Source organism: Cyprinodon tularosa, unplaced genomic scaffold, assembly GCF_016077235.1.
Source record: "Cyprinodon tularosa strain WSP-4 unplaced genomic scaffold, ASM1607723v1 ctg30, whole genome shotgun sequence".
Taxonomy (NCBI): Eukaryota; Metazoa; Chordata; class Actinopteri; order Cyprinodontiformes; family Cyprinodontidae; genus Cyprinodon; species Cyprinodon tularosa.
In genome coordinates, this window is record NW_024039008.1 from 2703879 (window position 1) to 2726880 (window position 23002).

General features: G+C 38.7%; 1 protein-coding gene across 2 annotated transcripts in view; it reads right to left on the bottom strand.

Annotated features, from left to right (window-relative positions):
- adcyap1r1b (adenylate cyclase activating polypeptide 1b (pituitary) receptor type I) overlaps nt 1-22079 on the bottom strand; it is a 36569-nt gene extending 14490 nt beyond the window's left edge. For both annotated transcript variants that reach the window (XM_038291667.1, XM_038291668.1), the window contains exons 1-2: nt 22002-22079; nt 5829-5953 (exon numbers count right to left, since the gene is read on the bottom strand). In XM_038291667.1, coding sequence (XP_038147595.1) covers nt 5829-5897 — 69 coding nt within the window. In that variant the 5' untranslated portion in view covers nt 5898-5953; nt 22002-22079. The remainder of the gene's footprint in view (nt 1-5828; nt 5954-22001) is intronic.
- Nucleotides 22080-23002: the final 923 nt, after the last annotated feature.

A 23002-nucleotide genomic window follows, 5' to 3' on the forward strand; every position in this document is an offset into this window, starting at 1 on the left:
TTCAAACTTTGAAAAAATGTCCAGTGGATTTTTTCTTTTTTTTTTTTTTTTTATTACTTTTTTGGAATGACTATGATCTGGATGACTGAAAATCTTCAACAGCATATTGCACTCCGATGACAATCAGACATGTTCAAAATTCAGCCAGTATTATGAGAGCATCCTGCTGTTGAAGCACAGCTAAGAGCATTTATGAGCTAATTTACCTAAACCTCATGCACTGCCCATTTGCAAACATGGGAATTCTTCTTCCTTTCTGACTTTACCTACAGCTAGACATGTCTGACTAGTGCCATCTCTCTACAGGGCTGAGTTCGATGTGTGGCATTCTAATAATTTCAACATTGTTACACAAGATCCAGTCAGAAACACTGCATGAAAAGTGAGATTTTCGTCCCCGTAAACCCCCGTAAACCAGTGGCGGCTGGTGAAAAATATTTTTGGTGGGGCTGATATAGCCTAGTGTATGTCTCCAACTAATCCGGAATAAGAATTCAAATAAACAATTGGACAATACATACAATTTAACAGTAATGATTTAATTTACTATATAATAACAGTAACAGTGATGATTTGGGTCACTGTGACGGGGTTCTTTGGCCTCCAAGAATCCAGTCTCAGTTACCGGTGTTGGTGATTTATTGAGCTCAAAAACTCAAAACAGGGTGCAAAAGAAACTAAACATACAAGATACTCTGGGCCTCAGCCTCCCTCCAGTTACCAGCAATGTAACAAAGAAACAGAAAACAAAAATTGCCACTTTTCTTCCCACAGCCCTCATTAAATAGTTTAAGCCCCTCGCCTCAGGCTCTCTTATTTCTGATTTCTTCTCATTAATCAGTTTTGTCCATATATTACCTCCACAAACAATTAATGTACAAAAACAAATAATTTTTACAACTTAATTCTTTTACACAGATTCATTGACTTATTCAATTACACCAAACTGGGTTTGAACCCAGCAAAGACGCAGCCAGACTGAAGATGACAAGTCCCCGTAGCATAAACACGTACACACCCACCCCCCCCCACCCCACCCCCACACACACACACACGGCTAACCCCACTGAAATATTAAGTGTGCACCCTCAATATGCCAGCAGGTAACCAGGAACAGCTTGTGTGTTTTAAGTTCATGGAGCTACTGGGCTCAGCGCGAGTGTATTGGTCCTCACAAACACAGTATAACAGGAATGTGTGTGTGGCGCGCAAAGTTAGAGAGGTTGTTTTAAGCGACGAGGTGGATTCGTCACAGTCACAATAACCATGACATGAAATGTTCATATCCTACAACAGGGATGTTCTTCTGGCAAACGGGTAGATAAATAAGGATCTCACAGAATTTGGTGGAAGCTGCATCTCGGTCGTTACATTCGCCATCTTCCCTCTAATTGTCTGCACCTGCGCTTGGGTGCAGAAGCCTGTTAAAGTGCAGTATTTTCAGCGCCCCAAGACCATAAAGTTCCGAGACGCTGATTGGCCATTAAATTCACCTAGCAATAGTACATGATTGACAGATTCTCTGCAAATGTGGGTCAGTCTGATCAGCGCCCCCAGAACAGAGACGGTAGGAGTCTGTCTGTGGAAATCCACAAATGAATGACAGTAGATAGGGAAATGTAGTTTATATAATTTGTTTTGCTTATAGGTACACAGTCTAGAGAGTAAAACTGACATTTATGAGTTAATTTCTAAAAATATATTTTACGTTTCTCTCTTCTTATCAGGGAGGGCGGTGCCCCAGCGCCCCCTATGGGCCGGCCGCCACTGCCGTAAACTCCCGCAGATCTGCCTGATTTTCGTCAGTTTCCGACAATTTGCAACCCGTGCTTGTCCGCGTTTGTCGTGCCACAAATTGTCGGAAACGGACTCTGACGTATGTGGAGAGCGATCAGCTGTACTAATGGCCCTAATTAGCATATGAATGCAGCAAACCCGCGCGGCTGGCCAGGTCTGGCTTGAATAACCTTCTCAGTATTGGCTGAAACCACTATTCTCAAACAAGTGAAATCGCTCGTGATTGGCAGCAAAACCACACGTGGCCACGCCAGGCTTTAATTTTCTTACTGAGTATTGGACGGAACCGCTTCCTTTTAAACAAGTAAAGTCGCTCGTGATTGGTTGGCATATATATATATATTTACATATATATTTATTCATATATATATTTATTCATTCATATATATATATATATATATATTCATATATTTATTCATTCATATATTTATTCATTCATATGATTTGTATTTATGTTATCCTACACTACTACACAATTATTATGCTACCATCAAGGACATGAATGAATTTATACAGGAAATGAAGATTTGCCAGGAAGCTGTTTATGCAAAGAAAGAGCTTTATTAAAACACACACAACTATATACAACGCGTATCCAAACACATGCGTATCTAAAAATTACAACTCCGTGAACGGTCCGTTTGCTTCCTCGGGGTTGGAGGTAACAGGCAGCATTCCCTCCGAGGCAGGTCCGATGTGCAGACGCCTACTGTGCGTGGCCCTGTACTTCAGCATCGCTTCTAACCGGGACTGCAGCTTAACACAGAATTCAGTGAGATCCGGCCTACGAAATGGCGGCGACCGTACAATCCATCCAGAGACACCGCCGACGACGCCATCTTCTTCGTCGGACATGAGGTCGACGGTGGCGGACTTACAGAGTTCCACTTCCTCATCTGATAGCACACTCTGCCTCGCCTTCAGCAGCTGAAAAAAAAACAATGAATCAGCGCACTGCATATGGACACAATACATCTATCAATGCACCTGAAAAATAGTCACCAAATAAAGTCTTACCCTCTTTCTTCTGGCCCGACTCTGAGCAGATAGCCTGGCGGCCTCCGCACGCAGCGTGCTGGCTAGCAGCGTGTATCTGAAGCTCCTGCATACCGTCTCATAATACGTCTTACAGGCAGCTGGAAAACAATTAAATGAGAGTGGTATGAATAAAAAAAAAAATCAAACGCAAGTCACAGTAACAAGGAAGGAGAAAACATTAAAACAAGTCACTTACACACAATGTCGTCTTTATCAACATCGTGCAAATCCGAGCAAATAGGAGGTCACCGCCTCATTGTGAGGCGACTGTAGTCTGTGAAAAAAAAAAAAAAGTACAGCTATGGTCGGTATCAATCCGTATCCATGTCCTTTTACCGCATATTCTTTAAACCTTACCCCTGCTCCGGTTCATAGCGCCTGCAATTAGTTTCCGAGTTGTTAAGACGGCATATTGTTTCCTGTGAATCACAAAAAATACACTTTAATAAAGCTTTAGGCTAGGCTGCTTTTAGCTTACCTAGCTAGGCTAGGTTGTCTTTAGCTTGCCTAGCTAAGCTAGGCTGCTTTTAGCATAGCTACCAGTAATCGAACATATATTTACCGCTAGCGTGGCGTTGTGCACCCGTCTTCTCTTCCTCGAGTTCGTATATCCTGCAAAGTTGCTCGACTGCAGAGCCGCCATCTTGTCCTCTATGGACTACAACCTGGAGCGCATCGAATTCTCCAGCTGAGTGAGGCGTTCATTCTTGTCGGCAGTATGTTGGGCAAGCTGACGAGACAGTCCGCTGATAGCAATCAGCAGTTTCTTCTCGTCAGTCTGCGGGCTGGCCGAAAGTTGTGGACTAAGAGCAGTTGGAGGCGAGTTGAACGCGAGACGTCGTGCAGCCATTGTTCACGTAACAACAAAATACAAACACGGTAAATGGAGATGAAGTTCTTCTAAGTGTAGTAACACAAACATGTCTGCTAATATGCTGGTCTCGCGAGAAGTCGTAGTGCACAAAAGCTCACACGTGATTGGACGATGGGGCCGAAGGCTCATCAGGCTCCTCCAATCACATACGACGTCATTGTTATACGGAAGGACTCGCGAGAAGAGCTCGCGTCGCTCCATTCTGGAAGGTGGCGGTAATGCACCTATAAATTGTTTGCAATTGCAATTGTTTGTCTCCATAAGATTGAATTTGAGCAGGTGGACATTAGAGATAATAAATGCAACAACAAGTTTTTGAATCAATATTCTATAAATAATATGTACCCAGGAAGAACAAAAAGCACAGCTCTCTAACAAAATTTTAAGAAATCTATGATAGTCAAAATTAGGAAAAATTATTTGAAATTCCCAATTCCTCCTAAATATAAAGAATTACAATTTAAAATAATAAATAACATATATCCTTCAAATGAGTTTTTAAGAGAGAGATTTAAGTTTAATGTTGAGAATTGTGGCTTTTGTACAACTCAATTGGAAACAACTAAACATCTTTTTTATGAATGTAAAGAAGTATTAAACTTATGGGATCAACTTCGAACCTTTCTGTCTTCTAAAACAATAAATTTAGATTTTATTTCCTGGCAAAACATTCAATTCGGTTTATCCATTAAAGAAAAAAAATTTGGAATTTTTAATCAATATTCTAATAATTGTAACAAAGTATTATATCCATAAATGTCGCTATGCAAAATGCTCCGTCTCAATCTCTGCGCTCAAAAATGAACTTTCCCTTTTCAAAAGATGTCTGAGAAAGATGCAGAATTTAAATGCAATTAAATTGTTTGAGTTAATTGAAGAATTTCAGTTGGTAGTCCCCACTGATTAATTTACTTTAACTACTATTATTATTTTATTTATTTTTATTTATTTTATTTTATACTTTGTTCCAGCCTGTGCATTTAATTTTATTTTTCAAAAGCAGGAGTTGTGATATTTCTTCTTGTATTGAAATATTTGTTATTGACTTGTTGTTTGAGATTGTTATTGTTTTCTTATATATTCAATAAAAAAAAAAAAAAAGTGGAAATCTAAAAAAAAAAATTAACCATTACAGCCAACCGATTCTGATTAAAACTAATTTTTGAAGTAAATTATTTTGTGTATTTTCTTTTACATAACATTTGCATACACAGTAATCTAGCGTACTTTAATTAAATAAATCAATTCAAGCTAAAATGTAAGAGTCTATAATTAGGCTATACTGGGCCTGATCTATTTCTACCATCTATTTGGAGGATATTTATTGCCACACTTTGGGCCACTTAAAACCAATTTAGCATGCTGACCTATGACCTTATGACCACAGTGTACCAATCTTCTGATGGCTACTTCCAACAGGATAATGCGCCATGTTATAAAGTGAATCATCTCAGAATCATTTCTTGAAACTTTTCCACTTAAGTAATTGTGAATTGAGCATATTGACAGACAACATTTTATTTTTTATCTTAAATGCAAATTTAAAAAAAAATAATTACTGCTCTAAATGTATTGCTCTGTCAGCTAAAGATCTGTTTTGATCTCTATACTTTAATTAAATAAATCAATTCAAGCTAAAATGTAAGAGGCTATACCTGATCTCTTTGTATCAGAGATTTTCTTACCCAGGGTTGCAGGGGGGGTAAAACCCCCCCTGCAACCCTGGTTTGCATTTGTATATCTCACAGCATGTTCATTTACATGTTAAAGCCTCCCCTAGAATTCCATGGGGGGGAGGCATGGGGGGAACACTGCCTAAGAAATTCCACGTCAATTTCTGACAATTTACGGGAGTTTACAGCAAGGCCTGCAAATTGCCGTAAACTGCCGCTAACCTGAAGTTCCACGACAATCTACAGTGCCGTATATTGACGAAAATCCCACTTTTCATGCAGTGAAACACTGATCTCTATTATTTTGCTATGAATGAACTTAAGACTTTGTTTACAGTAGACCTCACTACTCTAGTAATTGCAAACATCTCCACTTACACTTTAACACCATAATGCAAGTTAGATCTAGATGTTCCTAAGATTATTAAATATATGTCAGGACTTACCGAAGGCAAAAGTAGGAGAAGGGCGAGGGTGAGGAAGTTGATTTTAAACGCATACATTTTGTTCCCCATTGGATTCCAAGTTTCAGCAGCAGCATAGACATCAGGGTACCAGTTCACCTTAGGATCTGAAAGCAGAGTGGGAAAAAAACTATGACCACCATTTTATTATACAGTTACATCATTTCCTCTATGATTACAGATCCTCTGTTCCAAACCGCCTCTCTGAGTCAAAGAAAAGCCAATCTATCGGCGGTAACTAAGTGGAGCCCTGGTTGAAGTCCCCTGGAGCTCGAAGAGAGCATGTGACAGAGGTCAAGCTGGAGTCATACGGAACAAAATGGAGTTATTCCGTAATTTGATGGTGAATGAACAGGTCTGTTGATGATAATGCTTGAAGTAGGTTGGATGGGAACAAAACAGAGCAAATATAGAGGATACAGAATCTGAGGATTTTTTTGTACAAAAGCAGAAAATATTACTAGATGTATCTAACCTCATGTCAAACTTAAGCAGGCATTAAATATAAATGTTTATTTAGCCTAAACATTGTAACAAAAATGTTAATTATTAAATTAAAATATTTTAACTGTTCTCTTTTAATATATCAAACACTGTCTTTCCAGAATTTTTAAGCAGACATACATTATAGATTATAAATATTCGTAGGCTTTGAAAACATTGTTCATAAGTTTTTTGCCAGTAGTGACCTTTCATATAATTATCATCTGATTCTCTGCTGCTGCATCAGCACCTGTGCCACACCTCTGTCGTGGCAGAGCATTCCCAAGGACCTTGCTTTTCAGAAACTATTCTTTCTTGGCTCTGATTGCTTTTTTAAGCTCTAACCCCCTCCACCCCATCTCAACCATCAGCTGCTCAAGCATAACATTGTGGTTCTCTATGCTTATATCTTCCACTGGGATTGAGAGCCCAAAGCTACATTTCTAATGTCAGTAAATATCCCTATTGTAGTCCATATGTGCATATTTTATCATTTGTCCTTGCTGGACATAGAGATATATGAAACTTGAGTAGGCAACAATGGAAATCCTATAAACAAAAAGTCAATGAGAGCTAAGTTTGATTTACAGTCTAGCAAAACTGAAAAAAAGGCTTATTTTTGGCCTACATTGTGTTTGAATCTTTTTGGTATTAGCCTCAAACCCTTTCCTATACTGTACATCTTCTATAGCTGAAAAGGGTCCGATTGGGTTCCAGGTAAGCTTTAACATTCATTTAGATACAACAACAGGTGCAACCTTTACAGCTGTGGCAATGTGTTCCAAATTTCTGTTTTTAAAATTCGTGATACAAAAAAATGACTGCTCACTAATGTAAAATCTGGATTGGTGTATAGCAATGAAAACAAAATGTTTTTCAAAGAATTTTTTGTAAGTTTAATTTAAGTGACTCTTAAAAGCTTTGATTTTGTACATAAGTAATACAGATAAAAAATGAAGTTAACTAATAGGTGTAACCTTTTATGTAAGCTCTGCTTTGTTTTTTTGTAAAATTGATGCTCTCTAATGAAAATGGTCAAGTGACAGCCACGTGAATTAAAGTGTTTAATAGGCTCTGCTGCTTGCGGCATGACGATTCAGGCCAGCAGGGTTTGCTGAACACAGCCAAGTAGCAGGACCAGGCGGTCAGGCCTTGTCCCGCAGGGAGATCTTGGCAGCTTGGCATTCCTGCTCCACCTAACTCTGCCAGCAGCACGCGTTGTCAACGGCAACGACTGAGAGAGCTGCTGAGTTTGGATCTGAAGTTGAGCACGTGGATCTGGAGCCTCCTCCTGCTTCCTCTTCTGCTGAACTGGAAATAGACTCTTTGGATTTAAATATATTTCATTTTAGGGGAGCAGTAATAAACATTTTCTGAAATATTACATGTAAAAAAAAAGAAAAAAAATCTCGAAAAAAATTAGATGCATTAAAAAGTTATCATCAATTAGACCACATTTGCCTGTATCATTGCAAACAGTCTATGTCCTGATGCTTTTCCAAAGAAATGCTCTCATACTCATTTCTGGAGAAAACCACTAAAAGACAATTTACTTTTCTCTCAAAGACGAAAGAAGAAAACAAAGAACACACAGACACATTAATTAGATTTAAATATATAAAACCTAATTTTAGTGAAATTCTATGGAGCCACACATTATCAGAACATTTCCATGAAGTCAAAAATTACTGGTTGTCAGTTAACCATAGACAACTACAAGGCACGTTTAAATTGGAGGCAATCAGACTTTTGCTGTTTTTTTTCTGTAAACATTTTAACACAGATCCAGGAGTCTGTCATTTCTGGCGGCTCACACTACAGTAAGCTGCATTTTGAGCTCTGATGCTTTTCTGTACCAGGATACAGATCCTGCTATGCTCATCAGTGACCCCCTCCCCATCCCCTGTTATATTATATTGTTTTGTATGAGGGCGTCAAATTAAGCAAATCAAAATGGTGGATTTACTTTTCAATTCAAAACCAAAGTAATCAATGATGTGCTGGAGAATCAGTCCCTTAGAACTTTATGATTATATTAAGTGAGTGCAACAGGGCAGTAATCATTAATCCTGGATATTTTTGAATTGGGATGATTGAAGCACACTTCAGGCAGGTGCGGTTCACTGCTCGGGTCATGGAAGGGTTGAAAATCCTATTGAACATGTAGGACAGTTGGTTGGCACAAGCTCTGAGTATGTTTTCCAGTACTCCATATGGACGAATTATTTTATGAGTATGATATTGGCTTTACTGGTACCTTAAGTTCATATTTTATTTCCTTTTATTGTATTATTGTTTTCTCCTTATGGTGAAACTTATTATAATATATATTTTTTCAACTGTCAAACATCAGTTACTATATTCTCCTGAAGTACAAAGTCCTGCAGTTTAGTTGTGTCAGGACTCCTGTTTTTGTGTTTGTGCTTCTGTGTTTGTCTCCCTTCATCCACCAGGATGCGCCTGGTTCTGGTCCGCCTCCTCAAACACCTGCTGATGGTTTCCTCGTTAAACGGAGTGTTCTTAAGCTGCTGACTGCCACTACTTCGACGCCAGAGTGTTTGCCAGTTTAGGGTACTCTAGTCAAGCTGAGTTGTTGCTGAGTCAAGCTGAGCTTTTGTCAACCTGAGTTTAACTTTGTTTTTGTCTTTGCTTCTCGGCAGGAATTCATCCTGCAAACTGGATTTCTCGGACCTTCACTCCCTGGAAGGATCAACTGAGCTTCAAACTGAGCTGGGGTTCAAACAGGAGGTTTGGATCCACTTTCCCCAAGAGATCGTTTGAGCCTCTCACTGAGAAAGGAATAATTCTCCACTACGACCCGTTCAAGTACCGCAGGAAATCTGAGTGGCAGTCAGCTTCTCTGTTCACCAACTATCAAACTCTGTTCCGCCTTCCACCGAATCAGACAAACACGGGAACCACGGCCAACAGACAGGAGTCAAGGATTCAACAACTTCTCTGGAAACGTGAGTCAGCAACCAAATCCTCTTCTCCAAGTTCACGAGTCAAATTCCCCACTGAGCCTGAACTAACCGCTGTGTCTTCCCCTCACTTTACAGTTCCGGTTGAGCAGTGTTCAGAGCAACACTTCTCCCTCTGTTTAACTTCAATAAAACCCGTTAAACCTTTCCCGTGGTCTCTCTGTTCGGTTTTCTGTAATTTGGGTCTGAACTTTGTAACATCATGACAAGTTGCTCTTTAGCCAAATTCTTGGAAAAGTAACAGAGCCTGGGTGTCCTGCAGTGTCCTTGTCACAGTCTATCAAGAAGAAGTGCTCATCATTCACACGTTGATGATTTTGTTGATGGGGTTGCTAGTTCTCTGCGTACTGCCTTAGACAACGCAGCTCCTTTGAAAATGAAAACCGTTAAAAATAGAAAGCTTGCTCCTTGGTTTAATGCAGAGCTGCGTACTTTGAAGCAAAATGCTAGGAAACTGGAGAGAAAATATCGCTCCACAGGCCTGCGGGAGTCCTTCCAAGTCTGGAAAAATGGTTTACTGCTGTATAAGAGGACCCTTTGTAAAGCAAGAGCAGCATACTTCTCCTCATTAATAGAGGAGAATAAGAATAATCCTAGATTTCTTTTTAATACAGTTGCCAAACTCACCCAGAGCCATAGCTCTGTTGAACCGTCCATTCCACCTGCTCTTAGCAGCAATGATTTTATGGGATTCTTTATAAATAAGATTGATCTTATTAAAATTAAGATCATAAGCACTCCTCTATCCGCGATTGTACCTGAGGTAGTCATGGAATCTGAACCGGGTTTAGACTGCTTTGATCCAGTTGAACTTTCTGAATTAGCAAAATTATTGTCTTCATCTAAGCCTTCAACTTGTATGTTAGATCCAGTTCCAACCAGGTTATTTAAGGAGGTATTCCCTTTGATCTCCTCCTCCATTTTAGATGTGATTAATCTATCTCTGTTACAGGGATATGTACCTAAAGCTTTTAAGGTTGCTGTAATTAAACCTCTGCTTAAGAAACCGTCCCTTGACCCAGATGACTTGGTTAATTATAGACCTATATCCAATCTTCCTTTCTTATCCAAAATTCTTGAGAAAGTAGTTGCCAAACAAGTTTGCGATCACTTACACCATAATGAACTTTTTGAAGAGTTTCAGTCTGGCTTTAGAGCTCATTATAGCACTGAAACAGCTCTGGTGAAAGTCACTAATGATATTCTCATGGCCTCAGATAATGGACTTGTATCTGTGCTCGTCCTGTTAGATCTTAGTGCTGCATTTGATACAGTTGACCATAATATTCTTTTAGAAAGACTTGAATATTTTGTTGGAATTAAAGGAACAGCACTAGACTGGTTTAAAACTTATCTATCTGATCGAATTCAGTTTGTTCATGTTAATGACAAATCTTCCACATGCTCACAGGTTACCTGTGGAGTACCACAGGGATCAGTGCTAGGACCAATTCTCTTTACTTTATACATGCTCCCAATTGGTAGAGTTATTAGACAGCATGGGATTAATTTCCACTGTTATGCTGATGATACCCAGCTATATCTGTCTATAAATCCAGATGAAGCTAACCCATTACATAGATTACAGGCATGTCTTGAAGACATAAAAACTTGGATGACTCTTAACTTTCTGCTTCTGAATGCAGACAAAACAGAAGTTATAGTCTTTGGACCAGAGTCTCTGAAAAAGAAGCTGATTAGCCAGTCACTTCATTTGGATGGGATTAAACTGATTTCAGATAATAAAGTAAAAACTCTTGGTGTTATTTTTGATCAGGACCTGTCATTTAAATCCCATATCAAAGAGGTTTCTAGAATATCCTTCTTTCATCTGAGGAACATTGCAAAAATTAGAAATATCCTGTCCAGGGGTGATGCTGAGAAACTAGTCCATGCATTTGTTACTTCAAGGCTGGACTATTGTAATTCTTTACTATCAGGAAGTCCACAAACTGTAGTTAAAAGCCTTCAGCTGATCCAAAATGCTGCAGCCAGAGTTCTGATGAAAATTAAAAAGAGAGATCATATCTCGCCTATCCTGGCTTCTCTTCATTGGCTTCCTGTTAAATCAAGAATAGAATTTAAAATCCTCCTTCTCACATATAAAGCCTTAAATGGCCAAGCTCCATCTTATATCAGAGATCTGATTGTTCCTTATGTTCCTAACAGAGCACTTCGCTCTCAATCTGCAGGTTTACTAGTGGTTCCTAGAATTTCTAAAAGTAGAATGGGAGGCAGATCTTTTAGTCATCAGGCTCCTCTCCTGTGGAACCAACTACCAGTTTTAGTCCGTGAGGCAGACACTCTGTCTACTTTTAAGGCTAGGCTTAAAACTTTCCTTTTTGATAAAGCTTATAGTTAGGGTGACTCAGGTTATCCTGAGCTATCTCTATAGTTATGCTGCTATAGGATTAGACTTTTGGAGGACATAGGGACCCCCATTTCATCATTCTGCTTCATTCTCACTCTGTTCTCCTATTCTGCAGAATCTGTTAGTTCAATCTCTAACCTTCTGCTCTCTCTGCTTTTCCTCAGAGTAGCTTTGCCTCGTCTGTTCCTGTTTGGCTGTGACGTCATCCTGGAAAGAAACATCAGCTGTGCTGCTTCCATCAACACCCTTGTTTATAGATGTTGGAGATCGGCTTGTTTTCCAGTGTGGTCCTGTTTCTCTGACCGTGACTGAGTGGAAGTGCTCTCTTCGTCCTCTGGAATGGGAGCTGGCTCGGAGCTCGTCTGCCTGGCTGTGTGTTTCCTGGACGGGGCCGCCTTTTACAGCTGCTTTTTGTGTCTCTGCTTCCGTCTCCTTGAACCCCAGTCGGCCTCGGCAGATAGCCGCTCACGCTGAGCCTGGTTCTGCTGGAGGTTTCTTCCTGTTAAAAGGGAGTTTTTCCTCTCCACTGTCGCTACAAGCATGCTTAGTGTGAGGGATTGTATTTGAGTCAATGCAATCAACTGGTTTTCCTTAGACAGAAAACTTTGTATCAATTCGACTGTATGATCTGGTTGAACTGTAAAGTGCCTTGAGATGACATGTGTTGTGAATTTGGCGCTATATAAATAAACTGAATTGAATTGAATTGTAGGATAAAATTTAGAAATTTCAATTGCAAGGGAATGCTTGGATGCACTCTTTAGTTAAAATGCAAACACCATGCATTCAAATTCTTCCTGTGAAAAAAACCTATTTGGTCAGTAAGATGAGCTTCATTCATCCTTGAGACCCGCACTGGTGAGGACACCATAATAATGGGAAATAAGGCAGACGGCTAAATGTTGGTTAATCCAACTTATACTATTATTGAAATAGCAAAAAATTGTTTTAGTTGCACGGGCTCTAAAATATGAACAAAACCTATTTTCATGAGGACTGATTACAAATTCAAAATATATGGCTGAGATCCAAATACTTGCTTATGAATTATAAGAAGCCATAATGTGAGCTCAGTCAGCCCGAGGAGAGTGCAGACATCCATACATGTTTGTCTTTAGGAGAGGACAAGCCATGTGCACAGCCGCAATCTTAAAACCATTATCTTAAATGCCATGAAGAAAAGAACACTGCAAAGAACAGTGCGAAGACACCAAGTCGATAGAAACCATTTCATCAGACAGGAGACCAGAGAACAAAATGGAAGAGAAGCGAGTATTGGATCTGATTTGCATTGATCCTTAAGATCATTGGTCCAACTCTGCCCAGCAAACTCACAAACTCCTCCACACTGAGCCGAAAATAGACCTAGAAACTGTGAAAATGGAGCTCTTGAACAAGCCAGTGCTCCCCAAGCTGCTCCTTGGACCTGAGGGTTTCATGCACCCACAACTCCTTCTCTCTTGCTGCTCTTTTTTTTCAAGTGGTAACGCTTGCTTCTTGGCAAGGGAGAAATGTGCTTTTCCAGCTGACAAACATATAAGTGACCGCCAAGCCAGCCAGCAAAGTGCCAATCCAGAACTGTATGAGAAGCATCTAAAAAGCTCATTGTGTAGTTTAACTTCATACAGTACTTATAAACATGGCTAACATTTGATTAGTCTTCAAAATGATAGTGTAACACTTTTGTGTGGGTCCAAATAAAGTTGTTCTCTTAAGTGTTTAAAGGTTTGTTAGAGAACATTAAGAGGATAAAGAACAAGGAAAACAAACAAAAAGCTGTGTCTGCATTTAACACAGGTTTTGGTTTTTAAATTTTTAATTTTAAGTTCCAAATAGGATTCTATGCTTTGGGCATCCAACTGTTAAATTAAGGTGGAAATGTGACCGAAGGGCTCTGCTTCCAGTCTACCATGACGTTGATGTCAGGCCAGGTAAGAAGATAAAGCAGCAGAGGCCCATGTTAACTCTGGAGGAGCTGAATATATCTAGACCTAACTTAGGAGACTGTGACCATGATTTATTATGATGATGATAAATTATCCTCCCCAAAAATCATGGTTAAAATTTAAACAATGTTGCACTACTGTACACAGACATTCGCCAGGCACTAGGACCAAGCGGAAAACCGCAGCTCAAGCTGAATTCCGCTTCTCTGAGTTTAGACTGCCCACAAGCTCCTGACTGGCCCACTGTCTTTTCTTGTGTGATTGGCTGTCAAACACATTGCAAATCAAAATTTCGTCCATGATCGGAGAGATGCATGATGAGAACAACCCGTTGTCTTCCAAACCATGTCTGTGCCTATTGGCCAATGCTCTGACCAATGAGTGCAACTGACTGTAATGTAGTAAGAGCGACAGAAAGCTGGTGGGGGAGTGTAAACAAACAGCCTGTCAGTAAAAATACGTCCTTAAAAATTAATGAGCATAGAGCCTCTTCCTGCTCACGTTTCAACGAAAACCACAAGTCTAATCCTTCCAAAACTGATTCCAAAGCTGAGTCAAACGAGAACTGTTCAATAATTGTTGCCATCTTCCTTTGTCGTCCTTTGTCGTCACGCCCTCAAAACCCTGCCCGCTTTGCATCTGGAAATTCAAAACACATCTCTGCGTTGTGATTGGCCCGCCAGTTCTAGGGCTTGGGGCATTGATCGAGGCTAGACCACTCGCAGGCAAAAATAATTTTAGCCGCTGGTGGGATGGGCTAGTTTACTAGGCTATCATGAAATAGCAAATGTTTGGGTTTGAAACTGAAAATGAAAAAATTAAACAGGCCAAAACATTAAATTATATCTGTGGTGAAAAAATAAAGAGAAAAAAAATAGTGGACTTCCCCCTAAACACACCATTGGTTATGGTAAATTATGGTGGTGGTGGTAGCATCATTCTAAGGGAATCCTTTTCTTCAGCAAGGACCAAGAACCAGGTTAGACCTGATGTTGATTTGTGGATAAATTGAGCTACATTCGTGGTAATCCTAAAAACCTGTGAAAGGCTTCAACAGCCCTGAGAGGGGGCAGAACGCAAATCTTCCAGCACATAAACAAGCTCAAACATACAAGCTGGTTTTTAATTAAAGAGGTTTTAGGCACTTTTTCCGCTCCTATTTGGGATAATTCTGAAATCCATATATTTGCTTTCTTCTAGTTCCCATTGTGAGTTTCTATTAATTTTATCTTGCCATGAAATAAAAAGGTTACTTGTCAGAGTTTATAGAGGGGCTTTATAAAGTTATAGTCCTACTTCTTGTTCCTGTATATGCTGAAAGATACAATGACCATTTTAGCGCCCAAGGCCAAACTGAATGTTTCACTGAGACTTAAGAAGGCTAGAAGCAGCTGTGTAAGCAGCTCAGCAAAACACACATAATGTTTAACGTTGGTTAAAAATGGAAATCAGAATGTGTGGGTGTGTTTTTCGTCCGTGACTGTGAGTTCAGCAGCTGCTCACGACCGTTCTTTCCGAGCTGTAATCAGCAGTTTAATGAGTCTCAGAAGCTTTCATGTTCAGCTCACTCAGCTCGAGTGTGTGCAATGTTTAAAACTCTTTGTAAAAAAAATACCTGCTTCAAACAACACGCAAACAGACATGTCCATCCTCCGGATTAATTACAGACACATATTTCACACTGGGCTCCACTAGTGTGAGACGAAAACAAAACCAAAGAGGAGAAAATAAGTTTGAGAATGTGAGTGGGTGTCTGTCTTCGCTGAGATGAATCCTCTCAGCGAAGGCGTTATTTCCCTCTGGAATAAACAGGAAACATGGTGATGATCAATCACCTGTGCTGCTGCAGAGCTGTTGGTAGAAATACTTTGAAAACTCTGAGATGAGGCAAAGTGCTGGAAAGAAAAGGAAGATGGAAAGGAAAGGCAGGATAACCCACTTTCGATTTAAATAGCAGCAGTTTTGCCCTTCAGGACACGTTTGTCGGGATTTAAAAGCCATCCCGAATTCATCCTCTAAAATTCCTCCCTTTATCTGTCATTGAGACAATTAAATATACTCTCTGCTTCAAGATTCATAATCTAATGTGTTAATCCAGCTTCAGACTATCTAATTCCCTATGAATATTTCTGCAAGTCACTCAAGTCCCTGCCTCTAAATTTAGCAAAATGGATTATAGAAGGAATTAATACACCCAGACATGACTTGGTGCTCGTTAATTTGTGAACAGAGAGGGGTGGACATGGGAGGAAAATGAAAACTGGCCTGGTTTCTTGTTCCCATTAGGTGACATCTTTCCCACAATTCAGTTGGGGATTGAGAGAGTACTGTATGAGTCTGAGAAGAAGACACTTTGAAGCAAAAATAAAAAGGACACATCAAATAATATCCTGAGAGACAAGAAAGCAGGCATCCATTAAACAGGCAGTGTCCCACCACAGCAGAGCAGTAATTAAACACATTTTATTAAATGAGTAAATATGGATAAACACCTTTTTGGGGGTGATAGCTACACTAAATAAGTTAGTTTATTCTGCTATTTATTTACATGACAGCTGAAAAATAGCGCTTAAGTTGAAACATGTTTTTTTGTGTGTTTTTTTTTTTTTGGCTTTATAGAGTGGAACAAAATCAAAGCCTTGTTGATCCACTCGTTGTTGTGGACTTGTTATAAGGCATCAACTCTATCGCTGCATTGTAGGTTTTTTTAAAGCTGAAACCGGAGTTCACGCACTCAGCTTTCAAAAACCTACAATACAGCGATAGAGTTCATTAATCTGCATGTTTTGTAAGCGGAAACAAGGCTTTGTTTTTGGTCCACACTAATAAAGTCTTGAACTCAATGCTTTTTCTGACATTTTGAATTAAAAAAATCTTCCTGGATGGGAAGCGAAACATCTTTAAACTTGGAAACAAAGTCCAGGGGATTTTTTTTGTTGTTGTTTGTAATCACTTGAATGACTGAGAATCTTCACCAGCATAATGTTACTTTTCGTCTGGTGACAACTTCTTCTTGGTTGAGCTTTTCACATTAGATCTAGTAAAACATAGATATAGAGTCTACCCTCAAGGTCCTCCTTTGTAAGATATCAGGCCCTCTGATATATTTCTTCAGCAAACTCAATTGTTTCTTGTTCGAGGCAACTTGCCAAAAAATGTTACGATTATGACAGACTCTACTCGGTCCTATCAGTCCAGCTGTAGTTTAATCCTTTCAGTTTTACAACTCCTTTCCAGGCAGCACTTATCATCTTCACTGCAGAAAAGTAGTGCAAATTGATATCTGGTGTCACAATATTCCTGAAACCAAGCAGTAATGGGTAATTTTACCAGAATAACTCTAGTTTTGCGCAGCACATGTCATCTATATTTCAGATGACATATGTTGTGAAGTGGCTCTATATAAATAAACTGAAATTAATACTAAGATAAATGTATGGGTGAGTTGTATTTATACCCAAACATGGGGCTATGGTAACAAATGGGACATGATGTCTGTACCTGTAATATAGGCATATACCAGCATGTATAGTTTGAACTAATAGGAAAATTCAAGTTCAACTTTCAACCAATTAGGGCAGCACTAACACATATTTTAGACAAACATTGTAGAACTAAAAAAAGCATTAACATGCAGATAAATGCTCAAGGACATTAAAATAGCACCCTGTAGACCTGGTTTATACTGCAAAAAAAAAAAAAAAAGAAGGTGTTTTGGGGTGAGTTACACTTCAACAATCACCCACACACAGTCTAAAGATGAAGAACGGGTGTAATATTTACTTAATTGTGTAACTTAACTGAGATTAAATAAAAAAACATGCTGCTGTTATATGAAAAGGCAACTACTGCTGGCTTGGGTGAAGTCCACTTCCAAACAACATCTGCCTGGGTTGTGCTTTTGTTTTTCTATGGCCTCTTTTCAATCACTTTGCACCATTCAATTTTCTGCATGGACCTGTGATATACATTAAGTGTAATTTTAAGTGAGTATTGCTGTGTTCAATTCACAGTCATCCTCAGAGTGAATGACCAAGTGTCCTCTTTCTTTGGGCTGCAAAAGACTTTTTATCTCTTGACCCATAAAATGACACAGTGTCCCAGATTTTGACTGGCTCCAGTTTAAAACAAACAAAATATATATGATGCAAAAGAAGCATGAGAACTATTCATTACTTCTCTACAATTATGTCCACAGATATCTTTATCACTCTAGTACTACTTTACTACTTGGAGTAATTGGTCAGGAAATGAGGGAAAAAAAGGATGCTTTTGTTGTGTTGCTATTGAACACTTTGATAAGGTTGAAGGCAAATTTTTATTATTTGTTTCAAGTAGTAACATTTCATTTGAACCCATTTGGTGAAGATTAGGTTTAGACTTGTAAAAGACTAGGATTAGTAGTATTTCTATTGCCCAGGAAGTCTTGTACTAAAAACAAAAACATATTCTGATAAACAGCAGCTGAGTTCAATCTCAGGTCAAAATAACAATGGTATAAAATTATAAGAAAATATATAATAATATTTCTTTAATAAATCAAACATTCAGTAAGTAAATACTTGGTGCAAGAGATGTGATTGACTATGTTGCTAGGGGCAACGTCAGAGCTGGAGGATTTAAATGCTGTAATCAAAATACTGAATAAATAAATATTCCATAAATAATACCTTACTCAACTGCACACTTTAGTTTAATTAAGCAATTTTTGACAGCAAGCAACAGTCAAGTATTTCATTTTATGTTAAGTTGCACATTTGCCTTTACCAAAAAGCCTTTTTTTTTTCTTTAATTTTTTGTTGTTGCTGTCTTTACCCTGGTGTAGATCTATATACTTGCATTTTCGTTTCACTTGCTACCAGGACAAGTGACTTTCCAAACAAAGGCTAGGTCTTTTTCGAATACAGTAAATATAAAGAAGATGGAATTAACTATTTAAAAAAAAAAGTTTTCAGCATGGGAAATAATCATGTTAGAAAAGTCAATGTTTTTATGAACAGATAACACTCAGCATCGAGAACTTGTTTTCTATTACAATCTTCGCCAACCTCTGTCATTCTTTCATCAATTAAACATGGACATCAGGCACAGGCATTAAGGGCAAATAGATGCCATCCAGCTACTTATATTCTATGCATGAATGCCTTAAATTTAAAAATAATGCCACACTGAATATTGCATCTAAGTAGTCCTTTGTGGCTGCAATCTGGCAGACACTGATATTGCTGTGAGGATTGTAATTTGATAAACCATGCAGCTCTGCACTCAGAAAATGGTTTAAACAAGCTTGACTTCTTAGCATCTTTATTTGGCTGTATCTGGCCACAAACAATGTTTTTATAGGACATCATGGGTTTGGAGGAAAACATTTTTTTTAGTTATTGTCTTTACCCTGTTACAGATTTAAGTATAAGAGACAAAAACACACATTTAAACAATAATGCAAGTTATTAGTAAAAAACAAAAAATCTGCATTTCAATTGCCAACATAGCTCATAGCTAATTACCTAAATTTGTTTATTCATACTTAGAGACCTCTAATTTTCCGCATGACACATGGAGCAGTAAGACAGGCTTGTCTTTTGCATGGATGCACCAAAACGCTCGAGGCAGAGAGTCTCAGGTTCAAGGGTGCAGAACATGTTAGATGTTGTAGTTCTCCACAGAGACTTTCAGGGTTATAGGAGCTTCTTTCCCTAAAACCTTTCATTGGATTTTTTCGGGCATTCATCTGCAAAATAACGGTTTCTCCTTTATCTTTGCTTCACCAGCTACAATTTATTTTAAACAATGAAAAAAATGCTAAGGCATTTTAACAGTTCTGTCAAATTAGTTATCATCAAGGTAAAATTTTCAACAGAACAATAAATACACACATCTGAACTTAACAGTTGAAGACCAGATATAACAAATAACAGAGGGTCTCTCGCTGTGTAAGCCAAACTGGTAATGATGTTTGATAATGAAAATGGGCAAGCATGAAATAACATGAAAAAGGCCACTGATGTTTATATCTCACAGGCTAACTGACTGCAGCTAGATGTTTCAGAAATATCATGGCAAAGTACTTGCTTTATTTGGTAAGCCACTTCACACTGTCCTGAAATTAGAGCAACATTTTCATACATTTTAAACTTTGTCATACTTTGCCACATTTAAGCCACAAACCAGAATGCATTTATTTTGGTTATATGTAATAAACTAAATGGGATGCATTATTCTGAACTGGGGGCAAATGATCCATTGTTTTAAATGTAGTTTTCATACATAAAATCCCACAAGATTGCAATACAAATGGTTTCATTTAAGACTTCTAAAAAAAAAACTAACAACAGTGAATTGCTTTTAAAAGTCACCTATTAGGGTTAACAGAATCTAATTCTAAATGTCTAAACTGTATCACCTCAGCTTCTCCATCATAAAAAAAACGAACGCAAAAAATAGTTCAGGCAGAAGTTCTGAGCTTTATAGAAGAAGGGAAATGAAAAGCAGTTGTTAAACGAAAGTCATCCTGCTTGCAGTTTTACACAAGCCAAGTACAGCAAACTGGAAAACACTTAAGAGGTTCTCTCTCTAGCTTCCTGGTCCAATTGCATAACACTGTGTGAGGCAAACAATAACATAAAACATCACTCAGCATTGTGCTGTGGTGATGATTTTCTTTGGCCGGGACAGGGACAATGGTTAGAATTTAAAGAGAGGTGGGTGAAGCTAAATTTGGGGGAATCCTAGGAAAAGAAAAAGTGTCGGAGTGCAGCAGACTTGAGGTTTGGGATAAGCTTCACCTCTCTGTGAAACAACTGTCCAAACCATACAAACAACAGTGGAATGGATCAGGTTTAAGTAACTCTCCTTCTAAATAACAACAACTTTATTTGCAGCAGCAAGCATTCAAGTTGCATGCATGTACAACGTAAACTTTAGAATATGCGATTTCTGTGTTTTTGAATTCACTTTAGTGTATTCAGTTTCTGGGAAATTGTCAACAAAGAACATTAAAAATTCCCTATTTGTGTTTTTTTTTCATATGTTATTGGTCTTGCAACATTTAGGTTATTCTGTTAAGCAACAGACAGCAGTACCCTTAAAAGGCTTATGCTTTAGGTCTTGCAGCTCTTTGCATCAGCATCCACATTTTGATTTGACGTTTTTGCACACACTGATCGGGCCATAAGCCTGGGCCCTACGCCCCTTATGTTCTCAACTCCCTTTTTTTTTTTGTCTCTCTTCTGCTGTGCAGACTAGCCAGCACAAAGCTAATTGGATCATTTAAATGTCAGCAACAGTGAGATCTACGAGGGAGAAAAAGAAATCTTTTCCATCACAGCTGTGTCCTTCTAGTCTCCAAAGGTTTTTATCATCAGTGTCCAAATTGTGCATTTGGATGTATTTACCTGTCCTTCTTTTCAGCAATTCTAAACAACATTTTGTGGTTTCTGGAACCAGATGGGAACAGTATATTTAAACACAGAGGAAATGCAAACACTGTGTTGTCTTTCAGTATAAACAAGTCATCTACACAACATTTCTCACAGATTATTCCCTGCTGTTTCTTAAGTTTTGGATTTATATTTCGGACATAAGTAAACTTGTAGCACCTGTTTGGCACAAGGATGCAGGGTGGACCCGAGGCTCATTCATCACTCTTTATGAATGAGGCTGCAGCTGAGCACTCAAAGCAAACAAATAGCTCAGCAATGTTTCGTTTTTTTAACTATGTAATCAAACCAGACGGATGCTGGATATTACCAACAAACTGTAGTACACCCACACTCTTTCTCTTTTTAACTGAACAGTCAGAGGCGTTGGGGTGATGAAAGAAAGCAGACACAAGGAAGCTGCAGAGGGAGAATATAACCACCCATATTATTAATAAAAATACAGAAAGCCCTGGAATTGGGGTGAAATGAAAGCAGGATGCACGGCAAGGTAAAACAGAGCATACATGCAAAGTTTTATGTTATACAAACTACGTTCAATCAGCAAAATTGTAAATGCACGTTTAATGGGTGAATTCCTGAAGGGATGTTTCATATGCACCTGTAATAACACTGCACAGGACGAGGTCTGTGGTATTTCCCAGGCATTTTTCAAATGATGCAGAGAGGGTGCAAAATAAAAAAGAAAACATCTTAATCCAGAGGTTATCGGCTGTATCTGTTTTATCCGTCTCCATAATTATCTCCGGTGACACCCTGTAGAGGATCAACGCGCAAACTGCGCTCTCTGTGGAAACCCGCCTGACACATGGCGCAATATCCCAGTAGATTCATTCCCATCCATCCCTGACATGCACCATCTCCTATCAAGCAGAGCTGCAGTACTCAGCTCTATACGATGCACTTCTAATTCATCATTTTCGAAAATATCTTACCATTTTCTCCACATGTTTCTAATGGAACTGCTGCGCGCTGGAGATGAATCCACCCTCCCTGGGCTGTGACTGAATAGGATTCCTGGCGACACAACTTAATAAAAACAATGGGAAATAAAATAAAATATTTATGTTCGCAGACTGAGTTAGAGTTTCTTTCAGCGCAGATCTTAAAATAAGGAAATACTGTCTCGGTGTCTATTTCGAAGGATGCATCTGCCCCGCTGATCGCTTCGCCCTCCACGCAAGAATGCGCTGCGCATTTCAACTAAGTCCCTCTGTCTCCTTCTCTCAGCCTCCCTCTCTCCCTTCATCCACACAAACAAACTCTCTCTCACACAGAGACACAGACACCTTCTCACATGCGCGCAAAGGAGGCAGAAGCACAGAGCAATACTGATAGATGAATGGATGATTCAAGCGCAGCGGGTTCGATTATCTATTTTCAGCAGATTTATAATGCAGAGCTGACTGTGTGTGGTCCCGGTGATCACCAAATCACGGCCCATAAAAGATAATCATAAGGATTTGAAGGGCGCCTTGCAGGGAAAGTTGAAAGTATGTGGCAGGGGAGATGTTTTACTAAAGATGACCAGGTGCATCTAAATTATATCCACTTAAATTCTCTATATATGTATAAGTATATATATGATATATGGTTATGGTTTGTGCAGAAAACTGGGAAACTGACCTACTTTGTATACATATATATATATATATATATATATATATATATATATATATATATATATATATATATATATATATATATATATATATATATATATATATATATATATATATATATACATATACATTATGTCAGTTTCCCAGTTTTCTGCACACACCATAACCTGTTCACAGAGAGCTGTCTATGGAAGAGCTGTTTGTAACGTTGAGTAGAAGAAAAAACTGTGGCTGATGGTCTAGTAGTAGAGATACAGCGATGAAAATAAGTGCTTAGGCACCCTGCTATTTTTGCAAGTTCTCCCAATTAGAAA